The following is a 22,983-nucleotide window of genomic DNA, read 5'->3' on the forward strand; positions in this document are numbered from 1 at the left end:
CAAGAGCAGGTGAACAACACAGGCAGGGTAGGCAAAGCACAGGACATGAGGAACAGCAGAAGTACATAATTATGATAAGGCTGTGGTCCATGCGCAGGACCTGGGACAGGCCAAGCCAGGTCTGGCTAATGTGTGGCAAGGCCTTACTCTGCCAACAGATACAAAACAGAACCTGCTACTATGCTGGTAGAGTTGGACTCATTTCCCACACCTGTGGATTATTTTTTTCATGTTTTCAATTCTGAGTTTTGTTACTCAGAGCTGGAACTGTTTTTTCCTTGTTGACTTCAGATGCACCCAAGACAAATATTGGTGCTATAAGGAAAGAAATGTTACCAAATAGTGCAATAAGTCATATTTAGGAAATTTACAACAAATATTTGTGTATGTTCTTTCACCTTATAGAAGTGATTGCACAATCATGCAACAACTAACTGAAATTGCAACTGGTACTGTAACACTGATGACTAAACATCACCAGAAATGACTCTTTTTTTTTTCAAAATTAAAGAACACAATCATTTACTCTTCAGCCTTGAGAGAAGGCCAAAACAAGGGTATGGGGAGCCTTAAACTTAACAAACATAGCAAAACTCTGTTTTGTACCCTTTATCAAACCAGTGCTAAATTGGTATCTGGTAAAGGGCCTTGCTATGGTATACCTGATCTCCATCTTGCCAAGGAAAGATGACATACTGGTGTAGTGCAAGAGACAGAGATGGATGGAAAGAGAGAAAGAGAGAGGTGCTCAGCAAAGGCAAGGGCTTAACCATGCTCTGATTTACTGAAGGCCAAAAGTCTATCTAATTTGTTGAATGGCACTGCCACAGATCTGGACACCAGTGCTTGGCAGCATGGCAGGGCCCTCAGGCCTTGAGGTACACATCAAAGTGAAATGCAAACAGGGAATAAGGGATACAATTGATGATTGAATGGGAAAATGTACAAGAAATGCAAAGAGAACAAAATAAAAGTTAAACACACAATACAACAAATTGTGTTCATACACAATGAAAATCACCACACAGAGTATTGTGATTGGTTAAAAGAAAATCACCAGCAACCAAAGCTTGCACAGAAAGCAACACTTCAGAAACAATATACAATTAGAGACAATGTAACATTACATAAATACAGCAAGATAGAAACAGCCTAATACATGTATTGTCTGCAAATTAAAGGATGAGGACACTTTGCATAGTTATCTTTGTTCATTGCATTAAGTATGCTAGACCAGTTGCACCTGTCCTAACTGCATGCAAGTGGACTCCATGTACATTTTGTACATGTATGCACTGCCAGGTTAAAGCAGGTGCAGACGCAAGCTGGAATATATTCAAAGTCCTTAATCTGAGCAATACTAACATCCCATTGCCTTCATCTCTATATTTCTCTATGTGGGAAACTTATTATAAAAGAGACCTTGCAGCAAGAAGGCATTCTGAATAGAAGCCAAAGCATCATGATGACAAAGTACATTTTTATGTAGCAAAAAACAAGGAGAGTTGTACATACGCCTCAGTGAAGATTGATTTTGATGCCCCGAGAAAGTACACAGTGTTGAAGATGCGATATGCTGCCAGCTGGATCTCACCCACTGGGAATAAAGGTCACACATTCTACAATCAGTGACATCATCACTCATAAAAATGGTTGATATTTTGATCATTTTTAACAGCTCTATAAATGAAAAGATTTTGAATTAATATTTCAGATTTACTTACAAGATACATTAAACAGCTTAAGAAAATATATGCGGGAGCAAAAAAAAAATCCTTTAAGTCGCAATATTTATATGTTGTATGGAAGAAATATATTTATTTGTCTTTTTGCATTTCGCACATTAGGCCACAGCAAGTACAAGTAAATTTTGTGGATGATATCCGCAGCAGACTCCAACCTCCATGACTTGTTTAGTGCTTTTGTAAATCGTATTGCATGGTGATGACCACCTATAAATGGCTTACATTTACAATACTGCTCATTAGCAAAATTTTTATACAAATTATTTACATAGCCCCTACCTAGAAGCCCCATGCAGGCCATACCGCTAGTTATCACACGGGCCGGAACACCCGTATCGAAAGTTATCGCGACCCAGGTGTGACATAATATGTAATATACCTCTCAGCACCCATGCAGCTAGAGTTTTCCAATACATCAACTTAAGTTAGGTCTAAACATGGATGCTACAATAATGACAGACTTTTAAGCCATCGTAAGCAGCATAAGGTATCACTCCTTCACCATGTGCCAGTCACTGACGAAAGGTAGTGGATACAAGCTGAAGCGTCTGACCGTTTCCAGAATCATATCCAGTTGCTTGAGTAACTGCTTTTTGGCATATTGTATTACCTGGATGTCTAACCTTCATCGGCGTGCCTTCATGATTCACAAAATGTTTCATTTGTTACTCACAGAGTTGTACTGAGCCATAGCTATTTTCTCCTATGTGGTCAAAGAGTGAAGTCAGGACAGGGATGAGCACAGCGCTGCAGTAGGTCACCTCTGGTGCACCCACATATGATTTCCCTTTAGGTTGACCAAAGTTGGGGCTCTTGATGGTGTTGACCAGGATGCTGAGGTCTCCTGCAGCATTGATGAAGAAATCTCGAATCCCCTTCTTAACCTCCACAGGACACTTGGGGCTGTTGATGGCTCTGCAGAAGAACAGTGAGTCACAAGTCTAAGACATGGCAAATATCTACATGAAACGTTACATGTAGTTGCCTTTTTACCTCCGGGGAAGGAGATATCCTTCCGCGAGGAGGTTTTACTATGGTTCGAAACATTTCTGTCAGCAGCTGTTTCTCGCGATCGGCTGGACGGATTGGTCTGTTGTTCGGTATACGTATTGCTATTGGGCTGCAGATGATGCAGAACGTTTTTGTTTAATTGCATATGTGTTTATGGGCGTCGAAATAAAATGTTTTTAAGTGCTCCGGACACCCCCGCCATGCTGAAAATGGAATTTACCATGTTGTTAAGGAATGGGGAGGTTGCAGTTTTGGGTCTTAGCATTTAAAAGGGGTCAAACAGAGGGGTGTCTGGTTCCGATAAAAAATTTGGGTGACGGCGCAGCAATGACGGCGGGGGTAATGGCGCGGGTGACGGTGCAGGCTGTCAGACACGTTAATCAACAGTCCATACCGAACCAACCGTCAGTAGCCATCAAACACATACAAACATATTCCGCACATAACTTTCATACTACACACAAACAAATAACCTAAACCAATAGAATACAAAAAAAACCGGAGGTTTGAAATCTACGATTTTCCTTGTTTTGCAACTGAAATGTCAAGTGTATACTGAACAAGCGGCGATATAATTATGGAAAAACGTTTTAATTATGGACTCCTGCCCATAAATCCCAAACGCTTAACCCAACTGTCTTAATACTTTTTATGGTAACATGTTTATGAATATGAGGAAAGCATTGATGAGTCTCCTGGGAATAGTCAAATTATACATAATTATACTATAATTATGTATAATTATACATAATGATTTTTGGTATTATACATAATTATACATAACCCTTTTATCCATTATACATAATTATATATAATGATTTTGGCATTATACATAACCTTTTTATGTATAATCATTATGGTACAAAGGGTTATATATTATGGTCCAAAGTGTTATATATAATTATAGATAATGGTCCAAAGGATTATGTAAAATTATGTATAACAGTCCAAAGGGTTAATATGTATAATTATGTATAACAGTACAAAGGGTTATGTATAATTATGTATAACAGTCCAAAGGGTTATGTATAATTATGTATAATACCAAAGTCATTATGTATAATTATACATAATTATAGTACAATTATGTATAATTTGACTATTCCCAAGGGACCCATCCTTTCCGCGTATTCATTACCACCTAATATGTTACCATAAAAAGTATTAAGACAGTTGGGTTAAGCATTTGGAATTTATGGGCGGGGGTCCATAATTAAAACGTTTTTCCATAATTATATCGCAGTTATATAAGAGTTAAAACTTTAGATCCAACACAATGGAAACTGTTGCTAATTGTGGATCCAAATACAGTCAAAGTCAAACGAAAATGGTAAAGAATAACGTAGTTGCCAAACGCAGACAGCTATGAAAAATTGAAATTTCAAAAACATTTTTTTTACCTTGCATCAATGCAGCGATCCAGGGCATGAAGGCATCTCACCCCGACTTGAACGTCCTTTCCTGCACAATGATTGGATGTACATGGGTAGTTAAGAAAAGATTTTGCGATGTTCATACATACATGTATAATGATGATTGTATCTGTTCAAAGACAATCATGTGTATGTATAATGAACAAACATACAGCACATAATTTATATGTACAGTATCCAACAATGGGTCAGCAATGAAAATAAATCATGTGACATAAATGATTGTACAAAGGTCTAAATTTTTCAAAGATGTGAAATTTCAGCTTCCTGCAGTAATTTTTATCAAACTGCATTTAACTTGTATCTCTGTCTATAACAAAATCATTACATGTACATGTACAATTGTTAACAACTTGTAAAATGACAATGTTCCTTGTTCAGTTGCCAAGAAATATTTGTAGCGTAAAGAGCAGAAATTAGTGCAAGCACAGTGGGTCGAGTTTCAGTATATAGAGATTACAATGATTTCTGAAACAAAGTGTAAAGAAATCTTTTCCTTGCCACTGAGAAGTTAATTTGTTTGTCAGCCGGTTGCCCGGTTTGCTTAAAGAAGACATAGGTTTGCATGTGGTCCAAAGGGGTCAGAGGTCACTTGTGTAATAGTTTCTACTGTAAGGAATTTTCTCATTATGGACAACAGAACAGACTTTATGATATGCATTACAGGATTTAGTGGGACAGGTCACAGGATTATGCAGGACTAGTTCCAGGATCCTGTAGCAAACTGAAAAGGGTACAGAATCAAGCTGCAAGATTCTGTATGAACAACTATGAAAGAGGTGCTACTGTGACAGTCACAGAAATGAAATTTGAAAAGTAACCTACAGTGGGTGTCACTTGAAGACAGAAGAAAAATGTCCAGACTATGCATGATTACAAAGTGACTAATAAACTGGTGGGCGTCCCAATTACTAAGTACCTACATTTTGTACATGTACATGTAATACCAGCCCAGGAGAGAACAAGAAATAGCCATGCCTTCAAGTATACCAGAGTTATCAACCAGGTATTCAAGAATTCATTCTTTCCTAATATATACAAAATGTAAAACTATTGCAGAGTGGAACTTGCTGTCACCAAGTACAGTAGGGGCATTGTCATTAGATAGCTTTAAACAGTGCCTACAGTTAGATGTTCAAGGGCTAGGTGTAACAAGTTGATCGGTGTAATGTAGCCAGCTGCCACCGCGCCGCGTGCCTGCGAAGCTGGTGTGTTGCGCCGAAAGGCGGTTATACCGGCTACACAGATACTGGATATCATGGGAGATTTTGCGGGATGTTGCAGTCTGTAGGTTACATGATTGTACATTATTTGCGAGACTCCAGCAAGACTCCTGCGGGAGGCAGATCTTGTCTTGTATTCCGCAAGGCAATGGAAATATGGCGTGAGCCTTATAGTCCAGTACAAAAAGGTTCCGAATTTGCCTGCTGAGATGGAAATGTGTGATTGCCAATACATGCACACATACATGTGTCACACTTTCTTTTCCTCCACCCAAGAATTACTTTGCCACTGATGTGACTGCACTACTGTGAGAGTGCACTACTACAATGTATCTTCCATACTTTGAGAAAACCTTGACTCTATGTGAAAATGCTAATGATTAGTAGTTGTCCTTTTTGCGGACGGAACTGGTCAATGTCATGCAAATTTGCTTGTGTGTACATGTAAGAAGCATTGCCAGATGAGCACTCTTGGCTTGTAATTTACTGGCAAGTTTTCCCATTTTTATTCATATCTCTCAAATTAAAAGCAAACTATTTTCATTTTTGTGCTGTGTCCTCAACAACTGTGAAATCTGCAATCTCTAGCGCCAACTATGCAGGTCCGGGTTTGAGTCCTGAAATGCCACCGATCTTGTGTCCTTAACACGACTTTCCTCACTTAACTCAGGTGAAAATGAGTATTGTAATGTCCCGTGTTGGTGGCGGCATTAACATAAGTTGAAAAAACTTGAGTGTGCCGTCACCACGTCAAAAATAAAATATGCAGTTCCCATCACTTTATACATTAGTTCATTGTCCAGGTTCGAGAAGGGTCTGCCTATTTACAGGAATACACTGAAATACACAGGAATACATCGGAATACACCCTGCGTTGATGAGATAACACCCCAAGTTGCTGTATTTTGGCAGAACTTGTATGTTGCCCAGGGAACAAGAAATCACTTAAATAATGAATCGGCAATCGGCAGAGGCAACCTGGCCAGTCGCCATGGTTGTTTAGTAAATTAAAAACATAGCGTAACACAATGTTTGTTTAGCATGATCACAGAAGAGAAGTGAAATGTACCGAAATAAAAAGTTCTTTCATACTTCTATATAATAGTAAGTATAGAAGAAAGCAAGTATAAAAGTATATATACTCCTATACTTGCTTACTTCTATACTTGCTGAACTGCTCTATTTTGACCATAAGAGATACATGTATGTGGCGAGAACAAGAAATCACTATGAATTGGCAACTATCGGTGGAGGGGACAAATAAACCAAGCCAGTTGCCATGTTTGTTTACATGTTTGTTTAGCGTGACCACAGCAGAGAAGTGAACTGTACCGAAATAAAAGGTTATTTTATACTTTAACATTGCAGTTTGCTGTATTTTGACCATAATATAACTTAAACCTGGCCCGGGGAACACTGAATCAAAATCACCGGCAACTCTTTGTGGAGGCGACCCAGCATTCATAGTGATTTCTTGTTCTCTGGGCCATGTATAAGTTATCTTATGGTCAAAATAGAGCAAGTATAAAAGTACAGCAAGTATAGAAGTAAGTAAGACTTAGTATAGATTCTGAAGTATAAATTAAAGAACTTTTTATTTCGGTACATTTCACTTCTCTTCTGTGATCGCGCTAAACAAACATTGTGTTACGCTAGCCTACATGTATGTACACAAACATGATGACTGGCCAGGTCACCTCGGTCGATTGCCAATTCATTATTTAGTTTCTTGTACCCTGGGCTACATATAAGATTACTAACTTACCTTATGCCAAAAGACAGCAACTTGGGGTGTTATCTCATTAAAAATGCAGGGTGTATTCCGGTAGATTTAAGCCTCTTACATGTGTATTCCGGTGTATTCCTGTGTATTTTGGTGTATTCCTGTATATAGGCAGACCGGTTTGAGAACCACGCTAGACTTCATTTCAATGTGGTTGACCTGATTATGAATGTTTTGAACCATAAAATGGGCTATACGACACAATCATCCTGTAAAAGTACTGTGCTGCGGTATTCCCACAACTCTCCTGCGAAATCCCACAAGCTCTCCCCTGTGGCCAGTCCCACATACATGTAACCCCACAACAGGTCCCGCAAATGCATATCACGAAGTCTCTACTGTAAATGGACACTTAATTACTATGAGTACGCTGCCAGAACTCAGGTACATGACAAATTAAATGTAGATGACCATTGACACATTTTTTCTGACATAATTCCCATGTTATAAGATGCCAAGCCCTATTACAGTAACTGTTTAGTTTAACTTGTTGATGATTTACAACTCTTATCATTAATAGTAACCATAAAATTCACTTGATTGTGAATAAGTAAGCAACAGATTGTACACATTTCTGTAATACAGTGTAAACGAGCAATCTCATACATGAATTCAGAATATAGCAGCTGCAGAATTATCAGAATTAAAATTGTAATGTTCTAAACAAAGTCAATGCCATGGGGATCGGAGCACAACAAAACATGGTATGAAATAAAAAAAAATTATAGGACAGAAGGAAACTCAAGCTATTTTGGACTTTTGGAATGAAAAAAGGAATGTTGCCAGTCTCTGCAGCATGAAATAAAGGCTATTGATTGATTGATTGATTGATTGACTGAATGATTGAATTAAGGACACTACACCATCTACATGTACATGTATGTACTAAGAAATACATACCACCCATCTGCTGCTGTCGTATAACTGAGTTGCAGTATGTTAGGAGACAGAAGGAATTGTTGTGATCAGTGTTTTAAGAGAAGGCTGCTCAGTGAAATTTATGGTTAGAGTAATACTTAAGACATGACATTGTGAGATTCCCCAAATCAAGAGATAGACATCTGAAATGCCTGGAAATATCTATCATACTATTAAGGCCCACATTTTCTTGCAAGCAAATACAGTATACCTTTGTCTCCATGCAAAAATATACTGTTTCAATCTCAGCTCTGTGCAAATCTTCACGTCACTTCTTCCCAAGAGCTACCTACATGTGCCATCCAAATTCCGTGACCCTAGCACATCCAGATCAGGAGATATCAATACGGGAAGTTCCGCTGCAGTACCACAACAAGCCACCAGGGGGCCCAAACTTTAATCATTTCTAGGTCTCATCAAGACCTACCCACCTATCATGAAGACAATCCATTTAAGCTTTCTCGAGTTATCCTGTTTACAGACACACAGACACACACACGAACGCCTTTGAAAACATAACCTTCTTGGCGAAGGTAAATACGTCAACTACATACTGACATGGACAGTTTATGCAATGACGTAGAATACAAACATGCATACTCACCAAAGTAGGCAATCTTATCCCTCAGAAGAGATGACAGCTCACAGAACAGCCTACATATTTAGAAAAATATTAGAAACATCACTCATAAATGTGAAAACTGTGTCCCTGACCATATTTTCTATGACAATACAAGAGACTTACAAACTTAACAGTGAAGTGGTCATGCAAATGAACACCATAATAACATGATTGTTTATATTGATTGTTTATTTGCAAAATCATGCCCGAAGGCTAATTGCGTGTACAGTCAATTATACAGAAACAGGAGACAGGTAACAATCTGTCTGGAAAAACCTCTACTTCTACTACTACTCTAGCTATTAAGGGGTTCGACTTCTTCTTTGAAGGCAGTGGATAATGAATAGTCCCACATTCTGCATATATATAGTCACAGAAAGACAACCTCCATGTATAAAATTAATGATCAAGTAACAGTTACTGTAAATATTCAAAGAAAGACAACATACATGTAACATGACATGAAAATGCCAAGGGACTCCAGGAAGTGCGAAATGGAACGAAATGGAACAAAATGGAACAAAATGAACGAAATGGAACGAAATGGAACTAAATGGGACAAAATTGAACGAAAAAGAACGAAATGGGACAAAATGGAACAAAAAGGAACGAAATGGAATGAAAAGGGACAAAATATGTAAGCCGTTCGTACGTTGAAACGGTGACGTGTTAGCTCAACGTCCAAACGGCAACTTTAAGATTGATTCATGGTATTCTTAGAACCGCAACGTTAAGATCGGTCAGGATACGCTAAGAATAAAGTGACCGCAACGTTAAAAGATCGATTGGGGTACGTTAAGAACCACAACGTTATAAGGTACGTTAACAATAAATTGTGTTTTGAGTTGAGCAGTCAAAGTGTGCGGACGTGTTTCTTTGTGGTCTCTGTCTGTCCTAGCGGTATGCCCACGGGGAGGAATTTTATCACATGTACAATGTAAACACAATGAAATGAAATAGATAGTAAAATATAAGGAACGGATCTGTTTAAAATTTTAAATACAGAAGTGAGTGGTGAATAAATAATATGATGTGTTTTATTTCTTGAACCTATTCAATACTATTAGATACAGCATAACTTTTTTTGCTGTGTTCGTGTGGCTAATTTCATTCCATTACGTTTCATTTCATTCCATTTCGCACTTTCTATACACCGAATGCCAGCTGGGCATTGAATATCAGTACGTTCTACTAACAGTAACTATAACACTTATCAATAAGTAACACCCATGTTCTAGAAAAAAAGGCAACTTTTGCTAACAATCCCTCCCCATGTTTTCTAATGTAATGACTGCCTTTTATAATAAATGCAAAGACTCATTTAAATATTCCTTCAAAATTGCACTGGCTTTCCTACACATAAGACATTGTGTTACAACTACCATGTAATTAAGGGAGTATTGCAGATATAAAGGGATTAAAAAGAGCAAATTAGCTTCTTTTTTTTGTATATCATACCTTGTGACCAGTTCGATCTCCATGGGGGAAGCCTTGCCGTACTCTGGGGTGGCTTTGGGATCAAGGACGAAGTAAGACCTATGTGTGCTGAAGTACTTCTCTATCAAAGGCAAGACCACCTGAGGGAGAGGCAACTAGTCACCACACTTTCAAATTACATTTGTACAAGACCTTGAGATGTCAGACAAACCATACCCACTGTCAACAGCTCTGAGAATAGCTTTCATCAAAATGTGTTAAACAGCATCCGGATTAAATTTGGACAGTCCAGTTTAATTCCGGACTACTTTCCATATCTCAGCAACCTTACATCTATATGTACATGTAGATGGGCTAATGTCGTTAACTACATGTAAAAATGATGTAAGAAATACATATATAGCAGCCATCGAGGACCCCTTAGGGGTTAACCCAATTATGCAGAATTCTACAGAATTCTGGAACCAGAGCCAGAATTCTGCAGAGTTCTTGAACTGAAGCCACTGGAATTCTGCAGAATTCTCAAACTGAAGCCAGAAGTCTGCAGAATTCTGGCTCCGGTTCGAATTCTGGCTCCAGTTCCAGAATTCTGTAGAATTCTGCAGAATTGGGTTAACCCCTAAGGGGTCCTCCATGGCTGCTACATGTACATGTTGTACGTATTTCTTACATCATTTTACCTGTAACTCTGACGTTTGCCCATCTACATTGTGGATGTAAGGTTGCTGAGATATGGGAAGTAGTCTAGAATTAAACTGGAAGTCCAGAATTAGCTGGACACTGTTGTTACTAGAAAAGTCATTATCAGATAAGAATGGCCAGGTAACAAAATAAAAACTAGAAAGGCCAATATTTGCTTTCGAGCAAATACAGCGATGGGTTCACCACATTTTACGACATGGCAGGGAAAGAATGAGAAACACAAGGGAAAGCAATGATTTACATTGATATAACTATAATATGAAGTAACATACAACTAATTTAAAAACAACAGTTGGATAGCTATTCCCTACTTTATTGGTTAGGATTTTTAATTGCATAATGCAAACTGTTGATTTTCAAAAAAAACGTTCATGCCCCGCATTCCAATGCTGGAGCAGAAAAGCTTGAAATACCTACCAAAACACTTGAATAAAGACATACTGTCAGTATGGAAATGCTCTGTGCAGGTGTTAATCAAGTTAAATCCCAACAGCCAATCAGCAAGAAATGCTGTGTGCAGGTGGAAATGCTCTGTGCAGGTGTTAATCAAGTTAAATCCCAACAGCCAATCAGCAAGAAGTATAGAGGAAAGCTGCATGCCTATTGGTTGATGCCCTGCATTCCATTGTGATGACTCATGCCCAGACGTGTAAACACGGCACACTAACACAGTAATACATTTGCTATAACACAGCCAAAAAACTCAAATAAAACCATTCTAAAAGCCTGTATCACAAAAATTTAAAAAACGCCTAGGGCTATTTGCCCACTGTACCTCCATACCAAATTTCAGGACCTTAGGCCCTAAAATGAAGAAGCTGAATCCATTTAAAAAATGGCAGGAGAAGAAGAAGAAGAAGGAGAAGGAGAAGAAACATCAGAAAAAGCAATATGGGTTCACCACCACTTCGTGGTGTGGTGAACCCATAAAAAGATTACTTCAGATCTTAACAATGGGAGCAAAAGCGCTGTACCTTAAGGAAGAAGTTTATATCCTCTTCAGGTGGCACATCCCTACGGGGTCTTCTGATCTTCTTAGCAGAAGGTTTAGCTGCAACAAAAATAGCACTATGCTGTCACATCTGCAAAATGTGACGCACAGAATGACAAACCAATAAGAGCCATATGCAAGCCATGTGGAAAATCATGCAAATCTCGTATTCTTTAGAAGATTATATACAAGGTAACATTTGTTACAACATGTTGACCCTTGAAGTTCGCTGTGAAATTAAAAGAATAGTTGTGGCTTCACCACACCATTGTGTTCCCTCATGTGAGCAAATATGCATACTCACGAGGCTTCATGCCTGCCATAATCTCCCTGGCCTTATCCACGTATCCAAGCAGCTTCTTCAGTAGGATGTGAGCAAATCTGTTCTCAAGTAGGTTCATCTTCTCCTTCTCCTCATTCACTTGTCTAACAGAGAGAGAAGGTATACTACTGTTAAACCTAAATAAAGTTACTTGTTTTGGGCATGTCTCTGCCTAATGTAGCGAGGGGAGATTTCCAAAAATTTGTTATTGTCGTGAATGTTTTTAGATACAAACATTATCCTTCATCAAATACTACAATGGCTGTGTTTATGTGCATATGGAGGTTGAAAAGGTCTCATTAGTGTGACGTGACCCATGCCCCCAATAAGTTTGAGTTCGAGCAGAAGTTCGGGCATTTCGGGTTTTGGGCATACTTCTGCTTTTGTCAATGGCCACTTCAATCTTTCACATTTACTGTTCAGTAAGACTTGACTCCTACAACTTTAACTGAGGGATCTGTCTGTCTGAAAACTTCACTTCAGTTTGCAGCAATAATTACCTCCATGAAAAATGGAGGTATTGTTTGTGGTGTGTCTGTGTGTGTGTCTGTCTGTGTGCCTGTCTGTGTGTGTGTTTGTGTTTCCGCACATTTGTAGTCAGCATAACTTCAGAATGCCTTTATGGATGATATTTGGTATGCTGGTAAGTCTAAGGAAGACGAAGGTCAAGGTCAAATGTGGGCCTCCTGGTGGATGACCTTGGTACTGCAGCAGAACCTCCGGTTTTTGTATCTTTTGTCCTGAACATGCTATGGGCTTGACTTTTTGGTGACAGATAGCTTTTCCTGTCAGGAATAAGTGGTGTAAGTTTGGTCCCCCTAGCAGCTTGTTCTGGAACTGCAGGGGACTTTCTGACAGAATCTTTAAAAGCCAATAAGTTCGGATAGGAACAACGTATTTTCATCATTTTAGGTGTGTAGGTAGCTGAGAGTTCTACATTTTAATTGAATGCAAATTATGCAAATGAGGACTTCATTTGCATAATTAATGAGGAAATTCTATAATTACAGTGTTTTATATAACAGTACTTTTCTACATGTAATCTATTTAAGGTTCCGGGTCGGAGTTTAATTCTGACCAGGGTTCCAAATAGTGCGCAGTAAATCGCCGGATCTGCGAGGTTGTCACGCTAGGTTTGGCTCCCCATAGCTCGGCGATCGCTGTAGATTTTCAACTAGGTTTTGAATTGATCAAAAAGCCTTGGGATTGTAGTGTTTTTCGGCGCGGTGAAGTTGGACGGCCAGCGAAGCGTTTTTGGTATTAGTCCGCGAGCAAGGGTGATGCGGTTTGTCGCCTGATGACCCAAATAGCTGCGTTCTATGTGGAATTTCTAGGGGTTCGCGTCACCGGATTTTGCGAAAAACTTATCGCAACAACCTATATTTTTTTTCTGTTTTTCAGAAACAGGAAGTAGTAAGCTATTTCAGCATATAAGCCGTTAGCCTGGGAAAATTCGTTTTTTCCAAGCAGGTCCGTTGAAAAAACTGCAAAAAAACTACATTTTTCGTATCCAAAATTTACGTTTAACTACAGTTTCTACCCAAATTATAGAGTCGACGGACAATATTCCAAAATTGTATCGGAAGCCGGCTGGAAACCTCCGTTGACTGATGTAATGAGATTTCCCGGCGTACTTTTTTTGGCGGAGTTATAGCCCTTCGGTCTGAGGGTGTCCGCCGGATCCAAAATCGTGAAAAAAACTCCGGTCCGAGACCTTAATCTGTGGCAGGCGGAACATCAACAGATACCAATCATGCAAATGATGACCTCATATACCTCTTATACTGTGTGACATGTTTAAGTTACTTAAAGGTTATAACCACTAACGTTATGCATATATTATGTTAATGTCGAGGTCATTTGCATAATTAATGAGGACATGTTGAAATGAAGTATGACAAAGGAGAGAAATTTTACACAAAAAATATTGTCATTTGAATTTAGAGAACCATAAATTAAACTAGATTATGCTAATTACGACCCTATTTCCATAGTCAATGAGACAAATAAAAAAACATTTACAAAAACTCGTATATTTCATGGAGGTTTGAGATCTCCGAATTCTTGTTTTTGCAGGGTTTTTTTCCAATTTATTTCATCATCCTTCATTTCATCCAAAGTTATCTACATGTACCTGGGGTACTACTTGTGTAGTACAGAGCACCTTACATGTATGAGCACCAAGTGGACAGTGATACTACAACCGTGTAATGTGCATCATATTGCATTTTACATGTAGATGATTGACAAGCTTTGTCACCACTTCAATTCCCTTGCATGCCTTGTTTGGAAGAACCCCCCACAAGGCTAAAAGGTCCACTTTTTGGTCCACTTTTTATCTAAAGGTCCAAGATTTATCTTTAAAAGATGGACTGATTCGTGTCACCAGCAAGGCTGGAATTGTAGGAAAATGGCTCACTTTGTTATTGAAAAAAGTTATCTCTGATTTTTTTCTTTGAAATCCTCTAAAAACACGCAGGAAATGCCATTTCAGAAGGTTCATTTTTCAAAATTTCCCGGGGGAGCATGCCCCCGGACCCCCTTAGGAACCTCGCGCCTATGGCGCTCCCTGGTCCCTCAAGCAGTGGGAAGAACTCCCCATTCAAAATCCTGGCTACAGGCATGCCTTGTCTAACCTGATGACACTGTAGCCATTCATCTGTAGGAACTTGATGATGTCCATGGCCTTGTCCCTATGTTTGGCCTTCTCCTTGGCTGTCAGGGTGTCATATGGTGCCAACATAGGGTGTGTACCACCTCCTTAGACAAAACAACAAACATAGAGAAACTCAGTTTAGAAGCCAATTTCAGTGGGTTGAATTGTATCACAAAGAAATTTTATGTCGAAATAAATGTAGGTTTATTTGTATTTTGATCAGACCTCACAAGGTCTTGATGAGTAAAACCATAGCTAACTGGAAACAGTCAAGCAAGAGGCAGGCCCTGGGACCATTCCTAGCCCACACACAACCAAAACAAACAAGAAATACCCTAAGTATGTACATGTTGTTTTTCTTTTTCCTGTGGACAAAAATATATTGTATCATTGTTATTATCAATAAAATGATTCATCCCTCAGGGCACACCAATTTAATTTCTTGGTTAACGGATTCACCAACCACCCGCTCCATTATTTATTTTTCTAGAAAAATCTGTTGACCAAGAAATTAAATTGGTGTGGTCTCAGTCAGATGTATTTGATTGAAAATAATACATGATGATCGTATTCTACTTTTGGGGCTGTAGACAATATTAGACACACACATTCAACCAAAAGCCTAGCAATAATTTCAAAAACAATTACAGGTGTATTGTACATGCATGTATGATGTATGTGACCAGGGTTCATAATTACTGATTTCTTCCAACCCTTCATAATTTGGAATTGTTCACACATTGATTGATATCATTTTTTCCCCCAAAACAAAATGTTGTACCTTTACCCGCCAGTTCTTTTTGCTTGCTGACACACCACACGTCATGGAAATTTTCTGCCAGACGATCAGACATGGCCTGTGAGTTGGGTACAGAGATGAGAAGAAAGATTCAGCTAGAATTAGACTATGATAACCTGGTGTGTTTGTTTATCGTAAGTACCACCATATACTTAAGGAGAATGTTTTAGTTCAACTTACCTCAAATTACCTTAAATGCCAAGAAGTATTGTGTATACACTTCGTATGTGTGTATAATTGTATATATAATGTGTGTGTGTGTGTGTGAGGCTTACTCAAGAAGCTATGGATGTCATGAAACTTTGTAGGTGGTTAGGTCTTGATGGGACCAAGGACATTATACACAGGGACCATATTAAATAAAATGAGTAGATTTCGGGTCCCTGGTGTCTTGTTCTGGTACTGCACTGAAACTTTGATATCTTGTGATCTGGACATACATGTACTACATGTAGGGCCTCAAATTTTGGATGGTAGACAGCTCTTGTGCTCTGGAAGAACTGACATTAGTTTGTACTCCATAGCAGCTTGTAGTGGAACAGTTTTACTACATACTATTTGTTTACATTTAAAATCTTCAAAGGAGGATAAATCAAGAACCAGTAGACAGATCATTGCGATTTTTGGTATGTAATGCTTGACATAATAAGATGAAAATCATGATTTAATCGTCTGTGTTCCATGAGAGGACTACTGAAACAGTTACTTAATTTACATAATTATTGGAAATTTCATAGTGGTAACTGCCAGGGTTCTGAAATTTTTGGTTCGGTTCAGGGCACGGCCTAAAAAGTATGAAATCCAATACAAACATGCGACTGTAAGGCAGTACATTGTACAAAGTTTAATAGATGTAACATTAAGTATTACACATCATAACATCAGACTTTACCACTAGTCTAAGAATATGTAACATACTCCCTCTAATTTCTAAGCATACAAAACAGTCTTTCCCTGCAAGGAACCTCAAGGTCTTTGGTCCACTAAAACAATTTTCAAACAAGAATTCGGAGATCTCATACCTCCATGAAATATATGAGTTTCTGTAAATGTTTTTATTTGTCTCATTGACTATGGAAATAAGATCGTAATTAGCATAATAGTCTAGTTTAATTTATGGTTTTCTAAATTCAAATGACAATATTTTTTGTGTAAAATTCCTCTCCATTGTCATACTTCATTTCAACATGTCCTCATTAATTCTGCAAATGACCTCTATATTAACGTAATATATATGCAGTGGTGTTAACCTTTAAGTAACTTACACGTCACAAGATATAAAATTCCCATCATTCAATAATATAGACTCAGAAACAACAGACAACAGAATTTTCACATTAATTATGCAACTTAGGTCATCATTTGCATAATTGGTATCTGTTGAACTTCCACCTGCCACAGATTAAATAGATTACATGTATAAATTAAAGTACTATGTAAAGCACTGTAATTATAGAATTTCCTCCTTGATTATGCAAATTAGGTCCTCATTTGCATAATTTGCACTTAATTATGTACAACTCTCTCTCAGCTACCTGCACACCAAAATGATGAAAATACATTGTTCCTATATGGACTTATTGACTTTTAAAGATTTCGCCAAAGTACCCTGCAGTTCCAGAACAAGATGCTAGGGGGACCAAACTTACACCAGTTATTCCTGACAAGAAAAGCTATCTGTCACCAAAAATCCAAGACCATAGCATGTTCAGGACAAAAGATACAGTTCTGCTGCAGTACCAAGGTCATCCACCAGGAGGCCCATATTTGACCATGTACATCTCTACTGGTACAAAATGTAGCTGAGCATAGGCTGGAGTACTTTTCTTACAGACAAATTAGTATACATATACTTACATGCACTATATAATTATGTAATACAATATTTTACTTAGAGACTAGACAAGTGTAGGTAACTAGATTTCTCAAAATGTGCAGTACATTACAATGTAATATGTGTTTTTTTCAGAATAATGACTGTTTTGATACTCAAATGATACTCAAAAGAGCGTTTGATACTCACAGTTAGTTCTCTGGTGAGGGCAATCACTGACATATCATATGGCTTGGGGTTGTAACCATGAGGAGACTCAGCAGCAGCCTGGAGTATGAAACAGAGGAACAGAAATTCTGATTGAAATGCAAACAAGTATCAAATTAAACGGTCATAATGTCTCAAACTAGAGTTCTGAGGACACAATTCCTTCACCAAGTAAAAGCATTTTATTATGAAAAGTGGAACACCATCTCAGGATATCTCAGGTTCAATGTAGTTACGTGCCACGCCAATTATATTACAACACTGCTGTGAGGATGCAAAAATAGTAGTCTCCTTCACAGACTTCTGAGGCAGCGAGGTTAATTTTTTTCTGGGAGCGACACGAGTTCTACTGCGGAGGGACGGTTTTCCTGCCGAGGGGCTCTGCCAAGGAGAGACGGTTTCACCGCCTAAGAAGTCTGCTTGCACTCAGCGGCCAGAAGGGGGATGGAATTAAGTCAGCATTTCATAGAGGCTAACATGTACATGCATGGGCAATTCACATGTTCATACAGGGGCAATTGAAATGTTTGCAAAAGGGTAATTCACACATTAAGCAAGGACATGTCTGGCACGCGCTTGCGTCACAGTTGGTTTTAGCTTGCAGCGTTCTACCGAAGGGTTGATCGGTGACCGCTAAAAAGTTGTGGCTCGTCAAGCAACAAGATGTGTGAACACCTTCCTGCACTAGGTGCACCTATTGTGGGAAGTTCACACATCCATGCCAAATGCTGTTAAGTGTTTTTTAATAGTCCGTTGTGGTCGCTGAGTGCAAGCAGACTTCTTAAGCGGCAAAACTGTCTCTCCCGGCAAAGTCCCTCGGCAGCAAAACCGTCCTTCCACGGCATAAATCAAGTTGCTCTCCGAAAAATATTAACGCCACCGCCTCAAGTCTGCGAGGCTACAAAAATGCTGTGTAAGAACCTCACCCACTTGCCTCCCTATCTTTGCTGCCTATACCCATCCACTAACTATCATGCACAACCATCCACAACTTCTCGAGTTTACACAATAAAGAAACATAATATATACATTTACTAACGGGGGGTATCCTAACATCAGACGCTTTTTCACGTGCTCAAACTCACGGCGCTCTATCGCTAGTTGTCAGAGAGTGGTCAGGTTTTGATGAATGAGTTCTGAGAATACTTGAATAAGAAATTCATCCATACTATTCATGAGCCCTACACGCTGCTGTTAGCAACAAACTCTGTGAGATTCGTGAATTTACCTTAAGTTTGTGCATGAATGCAGCTGCATTGTATGCTAGACAGTGTGCCCTAACTTCGGACGCTTTGGTAATTTTGCTCTCTTCAGGTGTTAATGATGAAACTAAGTAAACAAAAATAAGAATAAAATTTTATGTTTTTTTAGCTTTCTTTGGACAGTAAAATTGCGATTGTGCGTACTTCTCGTCTCACGAAAGGAGGGTAGTATCTAACGCAATCAGTCCGTGTTTCCACTGAAAACCCGGCTCACGCAATCAATGCTGTCCCAGGGGAATCATGGGAGATGCAGATGAGAGAGGTGTTGACGTTGTTTTTCACAGGTCGGTTCTCTACAAAACAGTCAGAGACCCACATATTTACTGTTTTGTAAAGCTTTATTCCTTGTGTATGTGGCAGTTGTGTAAAATCTTAGTACAGGTCATTTATTTCAAGGCACAAGTCACCGCAATGCAGTGAGCTCTGTTTCCAGCGCCATTGTTATGTTACAGTACGTCTCACAGAGTTTGTCACTTGCATGAAGGGCTTATCCAAGTATGTTGTTTACATTAATGTTCTCAAAATTCATTTATCAAAACCTCACCACTCTCTGACAAGTAGCGATAGAACGGCGTGCATTCAAGCGTGTGAAAAAGCGTCAGATGTTAGGGCACCCCCCATTATCAACCAATTTCATTAGAGAGAAAAGACCTACAGTGTACCTGTGTATTGGTAGATTGAATCCTTCTGGTTCTTGCAGAGAGTGCCTGCTGCTCGGACTCCTTTGACTTTTCGATAATCCATCCCCAGGCCAGCATGCAGCGCAGGGCCTCTGAGATGGGTGTGCGATAGAAATCTTTCTCCTGAAGACACACACACAACAAGAATCAGCTTTCATCATCAGCATGGTCATCACATACAGGTGCATGTGCTCAGCGGCTGGCAATCATTGCTCTGCATTGTTATGCTGCTGGTCATGGTGCCCTGCTATCCACAACCTATTGCTGATTCTAAACAAAATTAAATGTAAAACAAAAAGTAGTCTTTTGTCGGAAGTCAATATCATTGCTTTATGCCTCTACATAAAAGTTGATTGTTGTTGTTGTTTTTTAAAGTTTATTTAACCTTGAAGTTACATTGTCGGCCTAGGCTACTTTTCAAGTGTTCAAAGGGGCCAGGGGTCGCAATAGTGTATAAATACAAAATTTTAGTATTCAAATATCAGTACTTTCAAAACTTAGTGGATTATTGCGACAGGTTTTCAAATTCTGCCACTGAGGGTAATTTTCTTACATAAGTTGGTAGATTATTCCATGTCATTGCACCTGAATACTGGTAGATCTTCTGAATAGCTCTCTATGGACCATTGGTACACTTGATTGTATAGTTATTACATGTATAGTATTATCTCTAGATGTTTAGTAATTAGGATGTTAATTTTCATTCTATACCCTTTTCTTTTTTGTACTTTTTTCAGTAGTCGTTGCCATACGTTGTACCTTGTACAATTGTCATGCAATAAAGTTCTCTATATAACTTAAAGGTACATGCAATTGGTTTGACACACTCTGACATGTTGTTTTGCCTGCACTGTTGCAAGTGTAAGTGAACATTGTAAGTGAAGGGCCATCTCAATGGTCCCAACAAGTGAATCACCATGTCATCAGTATACATCGATCTTCCACAGCTTTGAATACATTCAGGCATGTCATTTACATAAATGATAAATAGTAGCGGGTACGGAAAATAGTTTGACCCGATTTTGCTCTCATAGGTACAGTTTCAGTAGACTAGGTACAGTATCACCAGAGACAATTTAGAACGTTACACAATCACAAATGCTGGCTGACGGTATATATATATATATATATATATACAAATGTAGCAGTGGGGAGGACATGGCACCAGACACAGAGGAGAAGTATAATATATTTATTTTCTGTTGTGTTATTACTCCGTGAGGGAGGTCATGACCTCCGGATGGAGTATTGTGAGCAGGCGTTTTTTTGTACCGCCAAAAGGTTTCATTTCCACGTGCGAAAATGTGCAAAATGTGCATCATCTGCAGCCTAAAAGCAAAACGTATACCGAGTCCCAAAACAATCTGTCCGCCCCATCGTGATAAACAGTTGCAAACATGAAAACTGCACCCACTTATACAACCTTTCCGCGGAAGGATATCTCCTTCCCCGGAGGTAACAATACATACATGATCCTTGAAAAGCCTGTAAGGCTTCAACATCGGGTGTCTCTTTGCTCCTTCATCAAGCTCTTCACCAAAGGCCCAGGCAGCATTGTACTGTGGAAAAACAGGAAATTTCAAAATACAAGTCAGGAGCACAACAGATTTACTAGACAAGTATATGATAACACTCACACTTACTATCTGGTTTATCATCTGTAGCACTTCAGCTGGAGTTATATTAGAACATTCACTTTCTGTAGCTTCTGATCAGGATGGTACATAATGTAAGTCATAGGAAATGAGATCTAAAAATCCCACCTATGGGATGATTTGGTGACTCTTCAGCTACCTTCTTCAGAATAATCTAACTAACATCCCTGGTCGTAATTATCACCATGTCCTAATTATCGCCATATCTACGATGTTGCGGACTATGCAGGAGAATGGAACCGTCCTTTGTTTATCTATAGCGCAGTCTGTAAAATGGTTTTCCAGGTATTTACTACCAGCTGTAATTCTGCATTCACACGACTCTGTCCTTTGTGAGATAAAACTTCACCCAGTGACCTCGCTGAGTCATGCAAGGTGGCAACTGGTGAAGCCTGTATCCTCTAACAAAACCAGCAAAATTACAGAAACTATGGCACACTTGCCACGTTTAACTATGCAGCATATATATCAACTATCAATCTCCTGTCTGCAATGTGTATCATTTGAGAATTTCTAATCTATGGTGATAATCAGGGCACGAAGTCAGGAAATACACATGGGAACAAGATCAACATGGTCCATGTCATGCCTCACCTCAAAAGTACAGCGATCATCAATGAAGAAAAGATATATTGCACATAATAATAGAGGTATAGTGCAACAGTGCTATGACTAACAAATTGTCAAGTTGGAGTTTGTTTATAATCTATTGCCACGACAATTCAAAATTTGGAAAATATGGCAAGAGTTAGGCCCAGGGATGTTATTGTTAAGTAGAGAACATACAATGAAATATGTATCAAGAGGGTGTAATGATCCAGAATACAGTGGGTTTGATGTGTATAAGGACTAAAACATACCTTGTACAGTATTATGGCAATAAGCAAAGAGGTTCAATCAGAAACTCCTTAAGTCCAAGGCATATTCCCCTGGGAACAACTCAGAACTTCCCAACTTGTGATTCAAGTTAAATTCTTATTAGATCCATGGATTGACTTGAAACTCAGGATATACAATGTGTATCAATGGGAAACTAATCTAAACTGTTTTTGGCATCCTGATGGCAATTTCTGTTGACATAGACTTTGATCGCAGTCTCTACTGATCTGGCAGAATCACGTGCACCTACAGCGTAGCACACTTCTACTTTTTGCAGGTTCTTATTACAATATTTCCTCCTCATGGAAATCACATTCAAATCTTTATGATGTTTTTAAAGCACAGCAATGCCAAGATGTCGTCCTATGAATACTGTAATACAGTTTCACTCAGCTTCAAACAAGTAGTGACAAAGACAAACAATTATGAAGCTACTGTGTGAATTTATGTTATTTTTGCAGCTTTGCACTTAGGCCACACCAATTTAATTTGTTGGTTCTCGGATTCGCCTCTTCGTTTTTTCTGATTTGCAAAAAAAAAAAAATGATTCTGGTCCTGAATCAACTGAAAAATGCTCATTTTTGCCCTCCCAACAGTTGAGGAAAGTCCTTTTCTTCCTAGTTGTTACAGTTTTCCCATCTATCATTGCAGTGGTTTGATTAAAAGTTCAAAATTCAATGTTTAAATTTTAACCCAGCCTTTTGTGTTGACTTCATGGCTCATTTTGTAGCATTTAAGCCTATAATAGGATGCCTATACCTGTTTTTATTTTTATTTTTTTTCGCCCTGTCGCTTCATATTTTTTCTGAAAAATTCCGAGAACC

The 22,983-nt window shown here is 38.7% G+C and overlaps 1 protein-coding gene across 1 annotated transcript in view; it reads right to left on the reverse strand.

The window, feature by feature from the left end:
- Window positions 1-22,983, reverse strand: part of LOC109464113 (ryanodine receptor 3-like) — a 206,779-nt gene that overhangs the window by 76,141 nt on the left and 107,655 nt on the right. The window contains 12 exon segments of the mRNA XM_019761046.1: window positions 1,516-1,597; window positions 2,419-2,660; window positions 4,157-4,217; window positions 8,718-8,767; window positions 10,194-10,312; window positions 11,849-11,925; window positions 12,170-12,291; window positions 14,824-14,947; window positions 15,625-15,700; window positions 17,666-17,743; window positions 19,608-19,748; window positions 21,095-21,184. Of these exon segments, the coding sequence (XP_019616605.1) occupies window positions 1,516-1,597; window positions 2,419-2,660; window positions 4,157-4,217; window positions 8,718-8,767; window positions 10,194-10,312; window positions 11,849-11,925; window positions 12,170-12,291; window positions 14,824-14,947; window positions 15,625-15,700; window positions 17,666-17,743; window positions 19,608-19,748; window positions 21,095-21,184 (1,262 nt within the window).

This window comes from Branchiostoma belcheri, unplaced genomic scaffold, assembly GCF_001625305.1.
Source record: "Branchiostoma belcheri isolate BF01 breed outbred unplaced genomic scaffold, Haploidv18h27 scaffold132, whole genome shotgun sequence".
Classification (NCBI taxonomy): Eukaryota; Metazoa; Chordata; class Leptocardii; order Amphioxiformes; family Branchiostomatidae; genus Branchiostoma; species Branchiostoma belcheri.